General features: G+C 39.3%; 2 protein-coding genes across 5 annotated transcripts in view; both read left to right on the top strand.

The window, feature by feature from the left end:
• KPNA1 (karyopherin subunit alpha 1) overlaps positions 1-11,171 on the top strand; it is a 98,148-nt gene extending 86,977 nt beyond the window's left edge. For all 4 annotated transcript variants that reach the window (XM_030941990.1, XM_010370536.2, XM_030941993.1 and 1 more), the window contains 2 exons: positions 5,619-5,797; positions 6,159-11,171. In XM_030941990.1, coding sequence (XP_030797850.1) covers positions 5,619-5,797; positions 6,159-6,346 — 367 coding nt within the window. In that variant the 3' untranslated portion in view covers positions 6,347-11,171. The remainder of the gene's footprint in view (positions 1-5,618; positions 5,798-6,158) is intronic.
• Positions 11,172-15,149: 3,978 nt separating this feature from the next.
• Positions 15,150-17,252, top strand: WDR5B (WD repeat domain 5B). The gene has a single exon (XM_010370534.2). It carries the CDS (start codon positions 15,742-15,744, stop codon positions 16,732-16,734), a length of 993 nt encoding a protein of 330 aa, XP_010368836.1. The 5' UTR covers positions 15,150-15,741; the 3' UTR covers positions 16,735-17,252.
• The last annotated feature ends 4,368 nt before the right edge of the window (positions 17,253-21,620 follow it).

The raw sequence follows: 21,620 nt of genomic DNA, 5'->3' as shown, positions 1-21,620 counted from the left end.
TAAAAATAGTCGTAACAAAGTGCAGTAATTGATCAGGTAGAGAAAATAAGAAATATGTACCTGAAATAATAAAATTACAAACAAATTAACACATGCAGTAGCTATTTTGGTAGAGTTCATCATGGGCAAGTTATTCAGGGAGACATAGCGCATTTGTCTTGTAGGTTTTTTCCAACCTCCAAAATTCTGGTTCTAGGGTACTATGATTTTAATTATGCTGTCACCAGATGGCAAAAATAATGAAGTACTATAGTTATTTGAATAAGCTTTATGTGCAGATTCACATTTATAATTATTATCTCTGTATTTTATAGTAAATATATTTTCTTAATTGAAATAAATCAGACTGGGTGCGGTGGCTCACGCCTGTAATCCCACCACTTTGGGAGGCCAAGGCAGGTGGATCACAAGGTCAGGAATTTGAGACCAGCCTGGCCAACATGGTGAAACCCCGTCTCTACTAAAAGTACAAAAATTAGCCAGGTATGGTGGCATGCGCCCGTAATCCCAGCTACTTGCGGGGCTGAGACTGGAGAATCTCTTGAACCTGGGAGGCAGAGGTTGCAGTGAGCTGAGAGCATGCCACTGCACTCCAGCCTGGGCAACAGAGTGACATTCCGCTTCAAAAAAAAAAAAAAAAGAAGAAATAAACCATAAACATAGATATTTTATTAGGCCATCTTTCATGAGAAAGTATTTGGGAGTATTTTGCTCTGTTAGAGAAGCATAGAATTGCTACTGTCCCTTTGTAAAATTCAGCATAGCTGTTTATAATAAAATTATCAATCTCCTAGCAGTTTCTTCTTCCCCACAAGAAGAGTTATCTTGAAAGAATGTCACAAAAATATTACAGTCCAAATTACAAAAACAAACTGACCTTACCACTTATAAAAGACATCTATCTGGCTTCTGCTTACTGTTGTTGCAGATACCAGATTTCGATGCAAGAAACAATTAGAATATTTTAGGAAGTATCTTGACCGGGCATGGTGGCTCACGTCTGTAATTCCAGCACTTTGGGAGGGCAAGGCAGGCGAATCACTTGAGGTCAGGAGTTCAAGACCTAGGCTAGGTCAGCCTAGCCAACATGGAGAAACCCTGTCTCTACAAAAATTAGCTGGGCGTGTTGGTGTTCTCCTGTAGTTCCAGGTACTTGGGAGGCTGAAGTGAAAGGAGGCAGACGTTGGTTGCAGTGAGACAAGATTGTGCCACAGCGTTCCACCCTGGGAGACAGAATGACTCTGTCTCAAAAGATAGAATGTTTTAGGAAATACCTAGAATTTTAGGGTGAATATAATCAAATGTTAATAACATATATAACACATGTTCTTAATGAGAGATAAGGATTATTAACTGAAATTAGAGAAAGATTCGTCAAAGAAGTGAAACTTAACATTTGTATAGAGATTTGGCAGTTTTGGAGGGGAGAATAGCATGAGGAAAAGTGAGAGAATGCAGTGTTTTTAGAAGTGGCGGGTCAGTCTTGCTATATAGGTCATTCTTTCACAAGGATGATTAAGTAATTGATTGGTGAATACTGGGATGAAAGCCTCAGTCTTGGGTATTGGGAAGACTTGGCCTGTCTAACCTCACGAGTAACACAAAGTAAGGCCTGTGTCTAGTTTCATTATTTTTCTGTATGGATGTTCAGTTGTTTTAGCACTGTTGAAAAGGTGGAATCCCTTCTCCATTAAATTGCCTTTGCTCTTCTATTAAAGATCAGTTGACTGTTTTTGTGTGGGTGTGTTTCTGGGCCCTCTATTCTTTTTTTGTGTGTGCGTGCATGAATTTGCAGTTTATCTGAGAAACCAAACACACACACACACACACACACACACTCTGGTAGTACAGTATAGGAAGTCCTCACTTAATGTCATTGATAGGTTCCAGGAAGCTTTGACTTTAAGAGAAACATTGTATATCAAAACCAATTTTACCATAGGCTAATTAATATAAATCAGTTAAGGAAACATCACCAACCTTCAAAATATAGACCCCCAAACCTTCTAATATTAAACATTGCAACAGATGTGAGTTATACATAAATGTAAGAAAGATTAATAAAAACAAGTATAATTATCATCCAATTTTTGGTGAATCCGTGAATGATGGCAGTAGTAGTGGTGGTGGGTTAAATCAAAGAATACATATTTACAAAACAAAAGTTATTAGGAGCATCTCCTACCATCCTACCACCACACAATTAAAAAAGCAATAATAACATACAAAAGGATTCCCAGCACTAAAGAATTTAATTAGTGAAATAAAAATGCAGTTGAGACCTTCAACAGTGTATTAGATCACGCAGAAGAAAGAATTATTAAACTTAAAGATAGGTCTTTTGAAATAACCCAGTCAGACATACAAGAAAGAAAGAGAGAGAGAGAGAAAGAAAGGGAGGGAGGGAGGGAGGAAGGAAGGAAAAGAAACAAAAGAAAAGAGAAGAAGGAGGGAGGGAGGGAAGAGAAAAGAGAAGAAAAGAAAGCCTAAATGGCATCTAGGATACCATCAGGGGAACAGACATTCAAGTATTGTGAATCTCTGGGCCCTCTCTTTTGTTCCATTGGTTTTTTGTTTGTCCTTTCACCAATACCACACTGTCTTGATTAGATTATAGTAAGTTGATAATGTCATTCCTCCAACTTTGTTCTTCAGTATTGTATTGACTATTCTGGGCCTTTTGCCTTCCCATATAAACTTTAGAATCAGTTTGTGGGTATCTATTGTTGGGGTTTTGTCTGGGAGTATCACATTGAATCCATAGATCAAGTTGGGAAGAATTGCCATCTTAACAATATTGAGTCTTCTTGTCCATGAGCATGGAATATTTCTCCTTTTTTTTTTGTTTAGATCATCAGTTTTGTAGTTTTCCTCATATATACCCTGTTGTACGTATTTTATTAGATTTACACTTTTTTGATGTTGATGTAAATGAGATACTGTCTTTTTTTTTTTTGAGACAGAGTTTTGCTCTTTCTCCCAGGCTGGAGTTCAGTGGCACGATCTTGACTCACTGCAACCTCCGCCTTCCAGTTTGAAGCGATTCTCCTGCCTCAGCTTCCTGAGTAGCTGGGATTACAGACGCCCACCACCATGCCCAGCTAATTTTTTTTTGTATTTTTAGTAGAGAGAGGGATTCCCCATGTTGGCCAGGCTGGTCTTGAACTCCTGACCTTGAGATCCGCCTGGCTCGGCCTCCCAAAGTGCTGGGATTGAGATACTGTCTTTTTAATTTCAAATTCCAATTGTTAATTACTGGAATATAGGATAGTAATTGAATTGTTACTAACCTTGTATCGTACAACCTTCTAAATAAATTATTTGGGGCCTTCTACATAATGATACCATCTGAAAAGAAAGACAGTCTTAATTTCTTCCTTCCTAATCTGTATACTTTTTATTCCCTTTTCTTACTGCATTATGTGGGACTTCCAGTGCATTGTTGAATAGGAGTGGTGAGAGAATACATCCTTGCTTTATTACCAGTCTTTCTCATCATTAAGTATAATGTTAACTGTATGTTCTTTGTTGAGATTCTATCAAAGAATCTCTTAACATAAGGAAATTCTGTCTATTTGTTTGCTGGGTTGTATGTTTGCTTGTTTGTTTATTTATTGAGACTGAATTTTGCTTTTGTCGCCCAGGCTGGAGTGCAGTGGTACGATCTCGGCTCACTGCAACCTCTGCCTCTTGGGTTCAAGCGATTCTGCCTCACCCTCCCAAGTAGCTGATTTTTGTGTTTTTAGTAGAGACGGGGTTTCATCATGTGGACCAGACTAGTCTCGAACTCCTGATCTCAGGTGATACACCTGCGTCTGCCTCCCAAAGAGTTGGGATTACAGGCGTGAGCCACCACGCCTGGCCTGTTTGCTGAGTTTTTATCATGAATGGGTATTGGATTTTGTTAAATGCTTTTTTGCATCTGTTGAAGTGATCATAAGTTGATTACACTGATTCATTTTTTTAAAATGATGGATCAGCCTGGCATATTTGGAATAAATCCACTTGGTATATAATTCTTCATACACATTCTTGGATTTGATTTGATAATGTTTTGTTGAGGATTTTTGCATTCATGTTCATGAGACATACTAGTCTAATTTTCCTTTCTTATAATGTATTTATTTAATTTTGGTATTGGGGAAGTGCTGGCCTCATAGATTGAGTTAGGAAGTATCCCCACTGTTTGTTTTCTGGAAGAGATGGTAGAATACTAGTACCATTTTGTCCTTAAATGTTTGCCAGAATTCACCAGTGAAACCCTCATCCTGGTGTTTTCTATTCTGGGAAGTTATTAATTAATGATTCAATTTATTTAATACATGTAAGCCTGTTCACATCATTCATTTCTCCATGATTGAGTTTTGGTGGTTTGTGTCTTTCAAGAAATTGTTCATTTTATTATCTGAATGATCAAATGTGTGAGCATAGAGTTGTTTGTAGTATTCCTTTATTATTCTTTTACTATCCATGAGATCAGGTGATGATTCTCTTTCATGATATTAGTAATTTTGTCTTTTCTCCTTTTTTTTTTGTTTGGCTAGACATTTATTTTTATATATTTTTGAATTCTTCCTCCCCCACACAAAAAAGCAACATGTGAGAGAAAAATAGATTAGCACTAGAAGTAAGTTTCAAAATGACCTTACCCATCCACAGAATGCAACTGGATTCATTATCCCTGCCTCTCTGTACTCAACTTGAGAAACCAGAATGATAAAAAATGACATGACTATTTACTGTGAATGTAATCATGTCTCTGCAGTTCAAGTATGATTAATCTTGATTACATATGATTATACATTCTGCTTGAATTAAAGGAAAAATACTAGCTCTAGAATCCTCTGACATTTGTTTATTCTTCCCACAACTTACTTTACTAAAATTCGAATCATGTTTGAAAGATTTGGCCTATCAGGCTTGTGCTGGCTTTTAGCACCAAGAGTGTCATGTTTTGAGAGGTGTGGCTTTCTATGGAAACAAAGATAAAATTGCTCAAAACTATACTATTTTGATGAGTTGCTCATTTCAAAGTTTTAATAGGTGAGTGTTCCTGTTTTTGTAATGCATAAATTGTGAAGGGAAAAGAATGGAGAAAGGTGCCAGAGAACTGGTTTGGGATAATTTATTTAGAGGATGTTTTGTTTTTGTGAAAAGGTATAGCTTGTATGGTTGAAAGAGTGCCTTTTTTTTTTTTTTTTTTTTTTTGAGACGGAGTCTGGCTCTGTCTCCCAGGCTGGAGTGCAGTGGCCAGATCTTAGCTCACTGCAAGCTCCGCCTCCCAGGTTTATGCCATTCTCCTGCCTCAGCCTCCGGAGTAGCTGGGACTACAGGCGCCCGCCACCTCGCCCGGCTAGCTTTTTGTATCTTTTAGTAGAGACGGGGTTTTACCGTGTTAGCCAGGATGGTCTCGATCTCATGACCTTGTGATCCGCCCGTCTCGGCCTCCCAAAGTGCTGGGATTACAGGCTTGAGCCACCGCGCCCGGCCTTTTTATTTTTATTTATTTATTTTTTTTTTTAAGTCTTTGCAGTAAGGTTGAGGATGACTTGTTCACTAATTTCATAAGTTTAACAAAATTTAAAGTTTTGTTTGACTACATTATTCTTTGTATTTAGGTACCTAGTAGAACTGGGTTGTATCAAGCCGCTCTGTGATCTCCTCACGGTCATGGACTCTAAGATTGTACAGGTTGCCCTAAATGGCTTGGAAAATATCCTGAGGCTTGGAGAACAGGAAGCCAAAAGGAATGGCACTGGCATTAACCCTTACTGTGCTTTGATTGAAGAAGCTTATGGTAAGATGCTTTGGTTGAAGAAATTTATGGCGAAGAATTAATTGGGTCATAAACAGTTCAATAAAAACAATACTGCTGCTAGGCACTGGATGAAAAGAGGACTGTCAGAGAAATTGCTGCTTCTGCAGACTGGATGTTGCTTGCATATGTATTTAAGATGTCAGTTTATAATATTAGCTTTCAGGTGTAATCCCAGCAGTCATTTCTGTGCTATTAAAAAATACTTATGAGATACAAATAATCTTTCTTTACATCAAGAACAGAGATATATGACAAAATATAGTTTGGGAACATATAGTTATGGAATTTCCAATATGTATTGAAGTTTTCAATAAAGATTTTCCTTTATTCTCCATTTTAGGTCTGGATAAAATTGAGTTCTTACAGAGTCATGAAAACCAGGAGATCTACCAGAAGGCCTTTGATCTTATTGAGCATTACTTCGGGACCGAAGATGAAGACAGCAGCATTGCACCCCAGGTTGACCTTAACCAGCAGCAGTACATCTTCCAACAGTGTGAGGCTCCTATGGAAGGTTTCCAGCTTTGAAGCAATACTCTGCTTTCACGTTCCTGTGTCAGACCAGGCTGCCCAGTCAAGTCCTCTTGTGGAGCCCACAGTCCTCATGGAGCTAACTTCTCAAATGTTTTCCATAATACTGTTTGCGCTCATTTGCTTGCCTTGCGCACCTGCTCTCTTACACACATCTGGAAAACCTCCGGCTCTCTGTGGTGGAATACCCTTCTAATAAAAGGGTAACCAGAACGGCCCACTCTTATGGAAAAATCCCTAGGCTTTGGAGATCCGCACTTACATTAGAGTTATGGGAATATACACGTATTAATGTGGCTCCCTTTTTCTTGTGGGGGAATAAAAGAGGACTCCTCCTCATTCCCTTTAACATGGGGGAAAAAACTGACATTAAAAGATGAGACTAAATCTTTATCTTGAATTTTACACAACTACTTACGACAAGGGAGAAGTTTAGACCTGTTGTGTATACTTCAGAGTACTTTTCATGAGTTCTTCCACAGTGAACCCTTGGATTACCTGGTGGCTTTTTCTAGCCAGATTTGCATTAATCCTTACTGAGATTGGATGGTTTTCTTTCCTCTATTGGCGCCATTCTTCAGATATTAAAGTTAAACCATCCACTCCCTCACCTTCAGCCTTCAGTGAATGTGCTTTCTAGTTGTCAGGAATGCTGAAGAATTAACACTTTGACTCTTAAATGTGATACTGGTTTGCAGATTTCCTTAGAGCAGAAAGGAGAGGGGCACATATTAATTTGTATTGCTTTTGCTTCTCTTTGGTCTTTTGTGTCTTAGGATTTGGAAGTGGTTCATTTCTATTGCTGGTATGAGGATTTCGAATACTTAGTAATCGAAAACCATATCCTATAATTTAATAAAAAAAACTAAGGAAGAAAAAACCCTCCAATTTTCCCAAATGCAATCAGTGTAACTAGAGGCTGTGTTTCTGCATTAAAACAAATGTTTCAGGCTTTGTGGTCCTGATCAAGGTCCTCATTAAAAAATTGCAGTTCACCCCAGGTGCTTTCCCCCTCTGTGACTGGCAGATAACACATACTTTTGAAAGTAACTTTGGGATTTTTTTCTTAGGTGCAGCTCGATTCTAATGTTTTCATGCTGCACACAATTCCTTTAATGTAGCGTCCTTATCTGAAAAAAATAACCATCTTCTCAACATGACCTGCTTAACCCAAATAAGAACAGTGATCTTACAACCTCATTGTTCCCTAATCATTTTATTTCATCTCCTGCTAGTACTGTGCCGCTTCCCCTTCCCCCCCACAAAAATAAAAACAGTATCTGCCTTCTGGCTCATTTAATGATGACTGCAATCTGTACCTGCAAATGGCGCTTCCAGTACTCTGTTCAGTGATCCACATTTGTGCTTGGACTGGAATGAAAAAAATACGCTTAATTGCCAAGAGAACTGCAAATGAGTTCAATACGACTTCTCGGTGCTAGTTGGCCATCTTGACTCAATGTTGGGATACACTACCAGAGAAGATTTTTTTGTTGATGTGCTGTTCAAGTGAATTCTGAAGGAAAAGGTTGCTCACCTCTGTTTCAGAGCATACCCTTTTAAACCTTTTTAGACTTGTCCTCTTCTAGAATTCATTATAACCCCAAAGTGTAAAAAACTATTTGGAAGTTGCCCCTGACAAGCTATTATACATCTCTGGTAAATCCTGCTGAATGTAAGGGATATTCAGAGCTTTCATACCTCATCATGATGTTATTTAAGCAGCCAACTTATGTGACCTGATTTAAACTTTTAAAAAATCCACTTCAAACTAGAAAGAGTCAAAGACAAAGGACATTTATCAGCCAAGAGTGTGACGCATTCTTCGCATCTAGTCTGTAGTAGTGTCTGTGCTCTGGGATGAATACCGTCTGATGTCTGTTATTGATGGAGCAGCCACTGCAAAACTAGTCAACTCCCATCTATAACTGTTACTTTTTCTAGTGCTGCTTTGTGCTGAGAGAACATTTTAGTTTACTGCACTTGACCTGTAAAAGACTTTGGTTCTTTGTAATTTTAGGGATAAATTAGGTGGTTAATTTAAAGAAGAAATTTCAATGTTGCCTTTACATCACATTAAAATATAACTTCTTTCAGAAGGATACTAGAAGCACTGATTCATAGTAAAAATCTTGTTTTTAGCTTTGACTTTTTTGTGGCTGTTTTTTTAAATTGTAAATTACTAGTAACATGTCATTTCTATAGGATGTTTTAAATTATGTACTTTCCATTGGATAGTTAAAATAATTTCATTTTATACGCCAATTTGAGTGGGAAAAATACAAAGCACACAGTTGTCTCCCCACATTAGGAACAGTAGTGTGCATTCGGAATTTTTGCTAGCAGTTGCGAGATGTTTCAGTGAATGAATTAAAACAAAGTCTATTTAACTGACGTGATCTATTTTGTGTCTAAAACAGAGGAATTTATCTTGTCCTAGAAGTTCATGAACTATAAGATCTAAGGTTTTTTTTTAAACAATAAAATGATTTTTTCTTAAAGTATCAAAGTTGGAATTGGCTAAAAGTTAAATAGCATAACTCAGATGTGTTGGAACTTGTTGGTACTGAAGCAGCCTTTTTGGTAATAGAAATGACATTTTAAGGGGTAACTGTAAATCCTGTTTTTAGTTCTTTGCCTCTCAGATTCTGTTAACTTAAATTCACTGAATACCCTACCACTAAGGCGTTGCTCATTACAAAAACATGTTAATTTCAATACAGGAAAACTCTTTTGTAGTTTTATATATGGATTGGGGAAGGTGGCTTTGTTTTACCTTTCCTTTTTATTCCCGCCCATCCTCCAAACTTCCAATTTATATTACTTGTAATGAGAACTTTGGTGGGGGAAAAAAATTATTAAGAGAATTTTGATGTAAAGGCATCTGGTATCTGATGGACCAGCAGGTAGATGTGGTTGGATTGAGAAATTCTGGGTAAGGTAGATGATAGAAGAAAGAGATTTTAGGAGACAGAGTTCTCTGTGGAACACTTTCTTTCATGTTCCTGTAACTAATTGTTCAACTTTAAACGCTTATCTTTGTTAGTTCTGCTTTTGAAAACTCTGTTGCCCTAGGATTGTTTCTTCCATATGCCAGAGGAAGGTTATTGGTTCAGTCATTTTCGGCATTATCGTCACAGATAAAAAGATTGGCAATTATCTCCTAAAAAATCTGAATTATTCCAGATTGCTGCCGAATTTTGCCTAAGAAACAATATGTAAGTATATTTTATAAACCAGAGTTTGTCAACCAAATCTTCTGTTGTACGTCTACCCACAGGCAACTTTGAATTTACTTCTCTAGTTCTAAATAAACATTTCAGCGATTTAATCCCCTAGCTTGGGGATGCGTTATGAAAAGGTTATCCTGGAGTCAAGGGGTTTTTCTTTCTTGCTAGTTTTGTGAAAAATTTTGTATCAACAGGCAAATCATTATAACTTTTTAGGGGTTGATGGTTTTTAAGTATATTGGAAATTGTGGTGTCTAAGGATGATGTTCAGTGAAGAAAAGGGATTCACTTTTAGAAACTGGCATTGTTTGCTTTCAACTTCCACACTGTATGCTAAGTCCTACATTCCAAAATGGTGGCATTTGCAGACAGGTATGCCTATATACATGGAAGTCTCAAATCTGAATTTTTATCCATCTTAATATGACCATTTCTCTGTGTTGTGAGGTGAACAGATTAAATATATATCTGCCAGGTTGGGAAATATTTTGGTCTACCTTTTCCTGTCATCAGAAGTTAAAGTAATTAAAAAAAATTATCAAAGGTCAAATGTGACTCCTACAGTAAGTTGGCTATCATCAAGAATATTCCATAAAATGTTTTATCTATTGTACAAAATTACTGGGTTTATGGCTGGACGTGGTGGCTCATGCCTGTAATCCCAGCACTTTGGGATTACAGGTTATATACAGGTTGTAACAACGGATACCAGGACATCAGAACATGTGATAAAGCAAATATTTATATGCTCATTTAAAATACCAAATTGCTACTGGACATAAAATACATCTGGAACTTGGGGTAAGAAGAAAGAAAAGTAGTGTTCCATTCTGTTTTCAACTAAGGGTAAACAAAGTCGCAGAGTGTTTTCCCTATAGGTCAAATTAAGGTAACTTGTTTTTATTTGATCATCTGTTGTACACCAGATACCTGGCTAAGGGCCTTCCTTTTTTCTCTTAATCTTCCAAATGTTCTTTGATAATTATCACTATATTATAGATGACAAAGTGAAGACTTAAGAGAAATTACTTTGCCCCAAGGTTACAACACTTAGATGGCTGTCCAAGGGAGGGGAAGAGCCCTGCAAATTCTGTGTCTTGAAGAAAGCAGTGGCCACGCAATAGTTCCGTGCCCAGGAACTCCCAGAACTAGACTTGGCAGCCATAGCCGGGCCAGCCTTTTTTGTTGGACCATTCTTCCTGACTCTTCCTCACCATCAGCACCCTTAAAATGATGAAATCAGGCTTAAGTTGCTTTTAGGTTACACAGACTGGAGTTTAGGCCCTCTCAGGCCAAACATCTTTCCTCTTGTGTGGTGCTAAAATTCTGTATCACCAGACAAGTATGGTAACAGGATTTTTTTGTTTTTGGTTTTGGTTTTTGTGCAAATGATTTCAAGTCTAGTAACATAATGGCTAAACAGACAGATCCATTCAAACACACAAATGTGGAAGGTACTGACACAGAAGGAAAGGCTTTGAAGAATTACTGCCTCAGGAAGCAGTGCCATGGATGTGAATTTAATACAGTCTACTTCTTTCTAAAGGAATATCCCAAGGAATGTCAAAAATTAAAATCACCTTTTAATGTACTGGTTGTTGAGTATTTCAGCTTTACCTCAAGTCATTCTGACCACTCTACATCCTGCTTCAAAGTGTTCTGACACTTAGATTTGGAATGGCTCTAAGGATTCTTTGTACTTGAATGTGGTCTGTCAGGCCATGGGTGAGTGCCTTGCACATAGTAGACATTCAATAAATACTAAATGAAGGAATTGCATGCATCTTTGTGATGTTAGTAAGGGGTGCTTGACTACAAAAGAAAATTCAAAGGAATTCCTTTATGCTGTTACTTGAAACCAGGATTAACACTTAAGCAAGTGTCTTAACGTGTTTTATATGCAGTTACTTTTCAGAAGACATGATTTGACCTGAAGTTTACAAAATCAAACATTGTCATAACAGAGGTCTGGTGTTTAAAAATAAAGTGTTTTAGAAAAGCTGATGGGTATATTTGACAGTAAAGAAAAAAATTTATTAGTATCCATCCAACCAGTGTGGAAGCTGCTGGTTGCCTTAGGCTATTAAACGGATTTTTCCTTTTTACATCTTGTATTGGCATAAGTGACAGATGAGTAGAAACAAAGATGATTTATTTCTTCACTCCATGACTGCTGCTTTCTATTTTGTTGAAGAGATTCCACTGACCAAGTATTTTTTTCTGAAAACAACATTTGAGGCAAAACATAGCCTTAGTTCCTGCAGACTATATTGTTGTATCTATTGTACAAAGTTACTGGGTTTATGGCTGGACGTGGTGGCTCATGCCTGTAATCCCAGCACTTTGGGAAGCCAAGGCAGGCAAATCACTTGAGGTCAGGAGTTCGAGGCCAGCCTGGCCAACATGGCGACACCCCGTCTGTACTAGAAATAAAAATTAGCCATCGTGCCACACACAATCCCAGCTACTCAAGAGGTTGAGGCAGGAGAATCGCTTGAATCTGGGAGGTAGAGGTTGCAGTGAGCCGAGATTGTGCCAGTGCACTCCAGCCTCCAAAAAAAAAACACTGGGTTTACAAGTTTATTAAAGATAGCTTGAATGATTGTTGCCCCATTTCACTTGCATTTTGAAGGAGTTGTTTTCTCTCATTTTAAATTAATAAAATCATTTCTATGATTGCTTTTTGCAGAAAGTAAAATTACTCATTTAATTCTTCATTCATATCCACTTAACCTGCAGAAGGCCAATAGAGTTCACTGGGAGTCCTCAATAAGGATCACTGCTTTACCCACCACTTGGGCCTGGCATCATTAAGACACAGTGATGGATAAGGAGAAAACAGAAACCCAAAAGACCATAGTGGGTGGTGAGAGAACGGGACCAGGTTTGAGAGAGACCTGCTCAGGCTGAGGTGTAAACTACCAGTGTGTGCAATGTTGCAAGATTAAGTTATGATTATGAAGAGTGTCCTCTTGGGAAGTCAAAAGTAGTAGTTTGCTGGGCACAGCCCCAGAGTTTACATTTGGAGATCAACTAACACCTGTGAATTATTTTACTGCCCCCTTTCACTTTTAAAAATGTCCCAGTTTAGATAATGTTATGTGGCCACTCCATATTTAGCCCAACTAGATTTTCATACACTGGCTAATGGTCTTAAGCAACTAGGTGTATACATAGTTCTATTAATGCTTGATATTGAGACTGGATTTGGTAGTCAAGAATTGCTATGAAGGAAGTTTGAGACATTCCTTAATGTGGGAATCACTACCACGCCACAGTTTGGTCCAACACACATAAAAAAAAAAATGTTTTTAAATTAAGAAATTGCCCCATTTGTGGCAACACATCTGTTGAGATATTTACAGTACTGAGGGGCAAGGGAAACACACCTTTAAACTATATTAAGAGACTTTATTTCTAAGATGTCTATGGGAAATTTAAAGAAACCTAGTTGATTTCTATAGTGAGGAAACTTCCAAATCACGTAGATGGTAAAGATTAAGGGCAGCAGAAATAGAAACTGTTAATGAGACCATGTAAGAAATTCTGCTTGGCCAACCCGGGCAATGTAGTGAAACTCCGTCTCTACAAAGTTGTTTGTTTTTTGTGTTTTTGAGATTAAGTCTTGCTCTTGTTCCTCAGGCTGGAGTGTGATGGCTTAATCTAGGCTCACTGCAACCTCTGCCTCCTGGGTTCAAGCGATTCTTGTGCCTCAGCCCCCCGAGTAGCTGGGATTACAGGTGCCTGCCACCATGTTTTCAATTGGTGCAGTTTCTAAACTTCTCAGCAAAATCACTAATCCAGGCTAATGGGAAGAGAAAAGCAGCAGCAGGGTTTAGTTAGAACTGAACTTTAAGATAATGCTGAAGGAAAAAAAAGTTCTAAAAGTGTTAACAAGGGAAGGTCCATGGAGACCTTAATAGCTAAAAAAACAGTTGTAATTTAATGTATAGAAATAAACCATTTTAGAGTCCTTCTTATTCTGAGGACTACCTCACTGTGTTTATACAGTTAATATGCACTAGCTAAGACTAAAGTATTTGTCCATTCTTGTTTAAATTTCCCCCTAGACTGGTAGGGTCTTAAAGTAACGATGTTTTAACTACAGTCGGTTTATTACAGGTGACCTAAGGGTGCCTGTTGTGCCTTATAAAGGCAAAGACTTTCAATTATCCCTAATAAGTATACAATAGGAGACCCTTTGTTTCCAAGTGCTTTTAAATTCTTGACGCTGATGAGACATTTGCATCGTGACCGGCCAGCAGTAAAATCTTTTAAGCCACGCTTTTTCTGCTTCTCTTGGGCACTTTTTTTTTTCCCCAGACGGAGTCTCACTCTGTCGCCGGGGCTGGAGTGCATTAGTGGGATCTCAGCTCACTGCAGCCTCCACCTCCTGGTTCATGCGATTCTCCCACCTCAGCCTCCTGAGTAGCTGGGACTACAGGCGTGCGCCATCACGACCAGCTAATTTTTGTATTTTTAGTAGAGATGGTTGCGCCATGTTGGCCAGGCTGGTCTGGAACACCTGACCTTAAGTGTCCCGCCGGACTAGGCCTCCCAAAGTGCTGGGATTACAGGCGTGAGTGCTCGGCCTCGGGCACTCTTTATTGAGCAACTACAGGTTGGAGAAACTAGTAGGGCTTCCAGTTTTTTGGTAAACCTATTGTTTAAAAGTGTCTGGTTATCAGATTCCAGTCGTCTTGTTTCCGCCTCAGATGATAAAACTCTAAAATTATGGGATATGAGATCTGGAAAATGTTTCAAAACACTGAAGGGGTACAGTAATTATGTCTTCTGTTGTAACTTCAATAGCATGTATATTTTATACACTTTCATTACCATTAATCATCTCCTAAAACTGGGGAAAACTTCTAAAGCCTCCTTAAGAGTAACCTTACCCATCTATTACCTTATTGCACCAACCTCTTTGTCCTTTTCTGTTTCAAGCAACTTTGAGATCCCGACTTCTCTGTGGAAGCTTAAACCGTAGGTGGTAAAACGTCTGCTCGTTACTCCCAGCAAAACACCGGCTTTTAAAGGCCCCCAAAAGACATGTTTCTTAACCTTTACGAAACTTTTGCAGGGGAAACGTAAACCAGGAATTTTACAATCTGGTATAAACTGTCACCCGCCCCGTGACTATCGCCACACACGCCACCAGGCTCCACACCACAACAAACAGGAAGGAGCGGAACCCACGCAAAGCAGGAGCTTCCCCCGTTTCCGGCGTTCGTGTGGATCTACGTTAGCTGCCATTTAGGCATCTTATGCGTCAAGTGTGGGCCTACGCCTGCAGCTAAGGTAGGCATAAGCAAATGTAGTCCTTCTCTGTGACAATTTCCAAAAAGAAACGGTCTTTGAAGTGACGATCCACTGCTTCCCACAGTAGCCAGTCAGGTCTGGCACAAACCCCGTCCAGCTACTGCACTCATCCAACAGGGCAGTGGCTTTCGCATTTGAAGGGCGGGGGCGAAAAGGACCGGAAATGAACTTCTGCAACTTTTTTGCGCAGGCGCAGATGGCCGTCTCCCATTGGTCACCTTGGCTCGGTAGTGGTAGGAGGGACTTCCTTTGCACATGCGCCAGGCTGCTTTTCCGGCTTTGTTGGCGATTGACGCGGCTCTGCGCACCTGCTGTTACGTGCTGAAAAAGGTAGCCGGCGGGCCAGAATTTCCAGTTTCGGTGGCTTCGTGGGCTTTTAGCTTCTGAAATCCGCTAAAAGTGGCGGTTCATTCATCTTCAATTACCTAGTCTGACTGATAGGGTTGCTCAGCATTCTGAAACATTTCGACCTGGGGAGGGGGGCGGTGGTGAAAGAATGCTTTCTGTAGAGAGAGCCCCTCGCGTCACCCCTGCTTTGAAGGCTTTACATATTAACAGAATGCCGAACATTTGTGTCCTGCTTGCTGACAGCGCACAGGATCCTTGTAACAGTATTTCTCAAGTACTTAACAAAACGATGAAAAACTGAAGTCCAACCCGTGCTGCTGATTCCGTATATCTCACAGTTTAAAGACTGTCCAGAAACTTTAAGCTTTCAGAACCGTACTTTTTAAATCCAGTGCGTTTATCTTCATTTTGCTGGAAAGAAAGCCAAAGTACTGGACTGCCTTGTTCAGGGCTGGACGCCTAGCACACCTGCTAACTTGGAGCTTCAGAGCCATGGCAACAAAGGAGTCAGGAGACGCCAGAGCACAGTTGGCCCTCTCCTCATCGGCCAGTCAGAGCAAGGAAGTGCCTGAAAACCCAAACTATGCTCTCAGATGTACTCTCGTGGGACACACGGAAGCAGTGTCATCAGTTAAGTTTAGTCCTAATGGAGAATGGCTAGCAAGTTCTTCTGCTGATAGGCTAATCATAATTTGGGGAGCATATGATGGAAAATATGAGAAAACACTCTATGGTCATAATTTGGAAATATCGGATGTTGCCTGGTCATCAGATTCCAGTCGTCTTGTTTCTGCCTCAGATGATAAAACTCTAAAATTATGGGATGTGAGATCTGGAAAATGTTTGAAAACACTGAAGGGGCACAGTAATTATGTCTTTTGTTGTAACTTCAATCCGCCATCCAACCTTATAATCTCAGGATCTTTTGATGAGACTGTGAAAATATGGGAGGTGAAAACAGGAAAGTGTCTCAAGACTTTGTCTGCTCATTCTGATCCAGTTTCTGCTGTTCATTTTAATTGTAGTGGGTCCTTGATAGTGTCAGGTAGCTATGATGGCCTCTGTAGAATCTGGGATGCTGCATCAGGTCAGTGTTTAAAAACGCTCGTTGATGATGATAACCCTCCTGTCTCTTTTGTAAGATTTTCTCCAAATGGTAAATATATTCTCACTGCAACTTTGGACAACACTCTTAAACTATGGGATTATAGCAGAGGCAGGTGCCTGAAAACATACACCGGTCATAAGAATGAGAAATATTGCATATTTGCCAATTTTTCAGTTACTGGTGGAAAGTGGATTGTGTCTGGTTCCGAGGATAACCTGGTTTACATTTGGAACCTTCAGACTAAAGAGATTGTACAGAAATTACAAGGCCATACAGATGTCGTGATCTCAGCAGCTTGTCATCCTACAGAAAACCTCATCGCATCAGCAGCGTTAGAAAATGACAAAACAATTAAACTTTGGATAAGTAACCACTAATCCTTTTGGAAATCAAGTAGTAGAGCCAAGTTGGCCAAAAAACTTAGATATTTAAAAAGATGGTTTCTTTTAATTTTGGCAGTTTTGTATTTTTTAAATTATCGATTGTTAAATTTTGAGATTCATATACTACATTTACAAAATGAGATAGTTGAAAAAGCACATCTAGAACTCAGAGCTTCTGACTACCAATCTTTTTTGAGAAACTTTTTGTAATCTTTATAGATTTATACCCATGAAACTTTTTTTACAGGGATATATTGCGTAGTGGTGAAATCTGGGCTTAGTATACCCTCACCCAAATAGTATACATTGTACCCAGTAAATACTTTCCCATCTCTCACCCCCCTCCCACCTTTGAAGTCTCTAGTGTCTATGATTCTGCTCTCCATGTCCATGTGTACATATTGTTTATCTCCCACTTATGAGAACATGTGGTTTTTGACTTTATTATTATTTCACTTAATGGCCTCCAGGTGCATCCATGTTGTTGCAAAAGACAAGATTTCATTCTTTTTTTATGGTTGAGTAGTATTCCGTGGTGTGTATGTGCGTGTGTGTATGTATATAAGTATACACACCACATTTTCTTTATCCAGTCATCTCTTGATGGACACTTAGGGTCGTTCCATAACTTTGCTATTACGAATAGTGCTGCGATAAACCTATGAGTGCCAGTGATTTTTAAATATAATTTCCTTTGGATAGATACCTACTAATGGGATTGCTGGATCGAATGGTAGTTTTATTTTAGTTGAAAATCTCCATACTGTTTTCTATAGAGGTTGTACAAATGTACATTCCTCCCAAGTGTATAAGCTCTGCCTTTACTCTGCATCCTTGCCATGACTTTTTGAGACAGAGTCTCACTCTGTTACCCAGGCTGGATTGCAGTGGCACCATCTGGGCTCACTGCAACCTCTGCCTCCTGGGTTCAAGCAATTCTCATGTCTCAACTTCCCAAGTAGCTAGGATTACAGGTGTGCCACCATGCCTGGCTAATGTTTGTATTTTTAGTAGAGACAGGGTTTCACCATGTTTGAGGCTGGTCTCGAACTCCTGGCCTCATTTGATCCACCTGCCTCGGCCTCCCAAAATGCTGGGATACAGGCACAAGCCACTGTACCCAGCAATTTTTTGACTTTTTAATAATAGCCATTCTAACTGGTTTAAGAGAGTATCTTATTGTGGTTATATTTTGCATTCCTCTGATGATTAGTGATGTTGAGCATATTTTGTGTGTGTTTGTTGGCCACTTGTATGTCTTCTTTAAAAACTGACTTCTAATCTTGAGACCTATTATTAATTTCATTTGTCTATCACTGGACAATTTCCCATTCCTCTCAGTGACTATCCTAGAGGATCAGTGTATTTGAGAAATATTTGGAAATTGACAGGACAGGATGATTGATTAAAAGAGGGGAGCAAGGGAATTTAGAATACTTCCAGGGTTTCTGGTTTGGGAGTTCAGATGAACAAGTGCATAAGCCTGGGACGGTGGTGGAGGATTGGAAAGACATGCCAGATGCTACCTGCACACTTTTGGTAATATCCTGTGTGATGAGATATGAAATGGTCCATAGAATAAAAACCGGAAAAACACGCCAAGGTTAGGTTCATTCTAAGAGTCTAAAAATTTTTAGTTTTTTTCAAGAAAAAAACCAGAACATTATAAATGGTGTTTCTGAAGGACCTTTCACTACCTTTTTAGATTGTGCTTGTGATTTTCAGGCAAGCTAAATGTCTGATGAAGACTGCTCTTCTTGGTTATGTGTCTGACCTACTAATTCCTGCCCATGCTTCAAACTCAGTTCAGAAATCACTGATGGGGCCGGGCGCGGTGGCTCATGCCTGTAATCCCAGCACTTTGTGAGGCCGAGGCAGCCGGATCACGAGGTCAGGAGATCAAGACCGTCCTGGCTAACAGGGTTAAACCCCGTCTCTACTAAAAAATACAAAAAATTAGCTGGGCATGGTTGCAGGTGCCTGTAGTCCCAGCTACTCGGGAGGCTGAGGCAGGAGAATGGCCTGAGCCCGGGAGGCGGAGCTTGCAGGGAGACGGAAGTTGCAGTGAGCCGAGATAGCGCCATTGCACTTCAACCTGGGCGACAGAGGGAGACTCAAAAAAAGAAATCACTGATGGAACCATCCACTGCCTGCCTGCCTGTAATCACAGCTGACAGCTGAGTTAGGTTTTCCTGTCCCTATTATTTACCAGTTTGTATTGAAATGCTTTCATGGGCTGTGTTTCCAGATTATGAGTTCTGTGGAATCAGGAAGTATGTCTCTGTATTGTATTCTTTGGCATTTTTGTATAGTAAAGGGACTCAAGTAATGTTTGAATGACAGTGAAGGATACAACTTCATTCCTTGCCTGCTTTGATAAATTTTAGTAATAAATTCCCAAAACTATCATGATGATTAAAAAGTAACCGTAACCTCATATATTAACTGTATTCAAATAGCACTTACAGGAAATATAAAGTAGAAAAATATTTCTGCCCACTTTACCTATGGAGACATGATAAACATGCAAAAAAAAAAAACTAGAAATTAAGCAAAAAATAGTACATTTAACTGAAAGCAACAAGGGCAAAACTGTCCTATTTTGTAGTTTATGGTACCTTAGAGTAGTGCTCATTAAATTTTGTTTTCTTGATACATTCTGAGGAATATGAGATATCAGAGTTACTAGTAGGGGATGAGTGCTATAAGGCTGGTATGTGAGGGTATTGGGAGAAGTAGGGTTAATTAGGGGCAGATCTTGAATTCTGGCCAAGAAACTGGTATATAACCCATAAAGAGATAGTCACTATACGTTATCAAATAGGAGAATGACACAGGAGAAATGACTGTGTAAATTCCTGATGCATAGTAACAGTTGTGAGCTTCAGTTTAATGAAATATTTGTAATAAGAACGTTTGGCCAGGCACCACGGCTCATGCCTGTAATCCCAGCACTTTGGGAGGCTGAGGGAGGCGGATCACCTGAGGTCAGAGTTTGAGACCAGCCTGGCCAACATGGTGAGACCCCCGTCTCTATGAAAAATACAAAAATTAGCCGGATGTGGTGGTGCACACCTCTAATGCCAGCTATGGAAGAGGCTGAGACACAAGAATCGCTTGAACCCAAGAGACGGAGGTTGCAGTGAGCTGAGATCATGCCCTGCACTCTAGCCTGGGTGCCAGAGCAAGACTGTCTCAAAAAAAAAAAAAAAAGGTTTCATTAAATTAAAGCTCATCAATGTTACTACGTTTATAATGTAAATCTCCAAGATACAACACATTTTTGTTGTATTGCTCTATGAAGTGGATTACTTATTTTTAAAAGAAGTTCCGCATTAAAATGTATCCATATTTAAAACATTGGTGTAGGTGTCTCAAAGTAAGAGAAACTAATTTTCTAAAATGTACAAGAAACTATGCTTTTTGATAATAAATTTGCAAGTGATAACTTGATACCTACAAAGAAGCTAAGGCCAAATTAAAATAAAGTATATGGACAGACATCATAAACATCCTCAGATAGATTATCAAGCTATAGGTAGTATGTTACATTTTACTGGGTATTTTTATTTGGGAAAAAAGTGCCCAGCTGCATGTATTTTTAATCTCTCATAACTGAGAATCAGCATGTTGGTGTGGCTGTATGTAGTAGTCATCCCTTACCCTCTGGGGATATATTCCATGCTTTATGAAATGGATCCTCATACCACATCCTTTTTAATACAGGCTCGTTGCAACATAATTCCTGGATTTTCAAAATCCAGCAAACACGGATACCTCTGCTACTCTGTTTTGGCCTTCATAGCTGCTTCCTCTCTCAGACGAGCTTTCTTTTCTAAGTTCAAGCTTGTTAAAGTCTTGGAATATATCCCCAGATGCCTGAAACTGTGGATAGTACCCAACCCTGCATATACTGTTTTTCGTATACATACATACCTATGATACCGTTTATTTTATAAATTAGGCACAGCACAATGCACTTTGAGGCAATTATTAAATAAGAGTTACCTGAACACTAGCACTGATTCCACAACAGCTGATCTGATAACAGAGACGGCTAGCACATATGGTGTGAATACACCAGACAGAGGGATGATTCACATCCCAGGTGGATGGAATGGATTGGCAAGAGATTTCATCATGCTACACTGAATGGTATGCAATCTAAAACTTATGCATTGTTATAGGAATTTTCCATTTAATATTTTCAGACCTCAGGTAACTGAAACCACAGAAAGCAAAGCCGTGAATTAGAGGGGACTACTGTAATGACTTGTCATCCATGAATAATTAAGAAGCATGTGAGAATCTATGTTTAAAATAGAAACCTGTATTCATACCTAAATATGAAACAACTCGATATCCCAAGGTCAAACTGTAAATGAGATATACATGAGGTGCAAATACTTCTCTTTTAACAATAATAATACATGAGATTTTTGTAATTGAGAAATTTAGCTTCTCAGGTGGTAGGAAAACAGCCAGTTGAGAATTCTAAGGCATGAAGCTAAGAGGGTGACTTGTGTTGACCCCAAGCAACTCCATGATGCTGGGATTTCTAAGTCCTTAGAAATTCCTGGCTGGACCTTGTCAGGATGTTTAAAAAACTGTTCTCCTAAAAGCCTCTATTTGGCAGCATGTTCAAAGATTATAGAATGTGGTCTGCCTGCTTCTCAGGGCTTGCTCTATTAGGGAGCAGCCTCCCCACCAAATACACCAAGGCATTTGAGAAGGCTGGCCCTCCAAGCTGCACCTGGGCCATATACTCAACTGGCCTTCCTTATCTCTACAAAATGAGTTCGCCTGTGGAGAGGTTACTTTGGTAATGAGAAGAGAAGTAAGATACGGTACCTACTTCTCTAAAGAGTTGGTATTCAAGT

Source organism: Rhinopithecus roxellana, chromosome 1 (assembly GCF_007565055.1).
Source record: "Rhinopithecus roxellana isolate Shanxi Qingling chromosome 1, ASM756505v1, whole genome shotgun sequence".
NCBI lineage: Eukaryota > Metazoa > Chordata > Mammalia > Primates > Cercopithecidae > Rhinopithecus > Rhinopithecus roxellana.
Note: the sequence above shows the minus strand (reverse complement) of the source record. Positions and strands in the feature narration are given on the sequence as shown.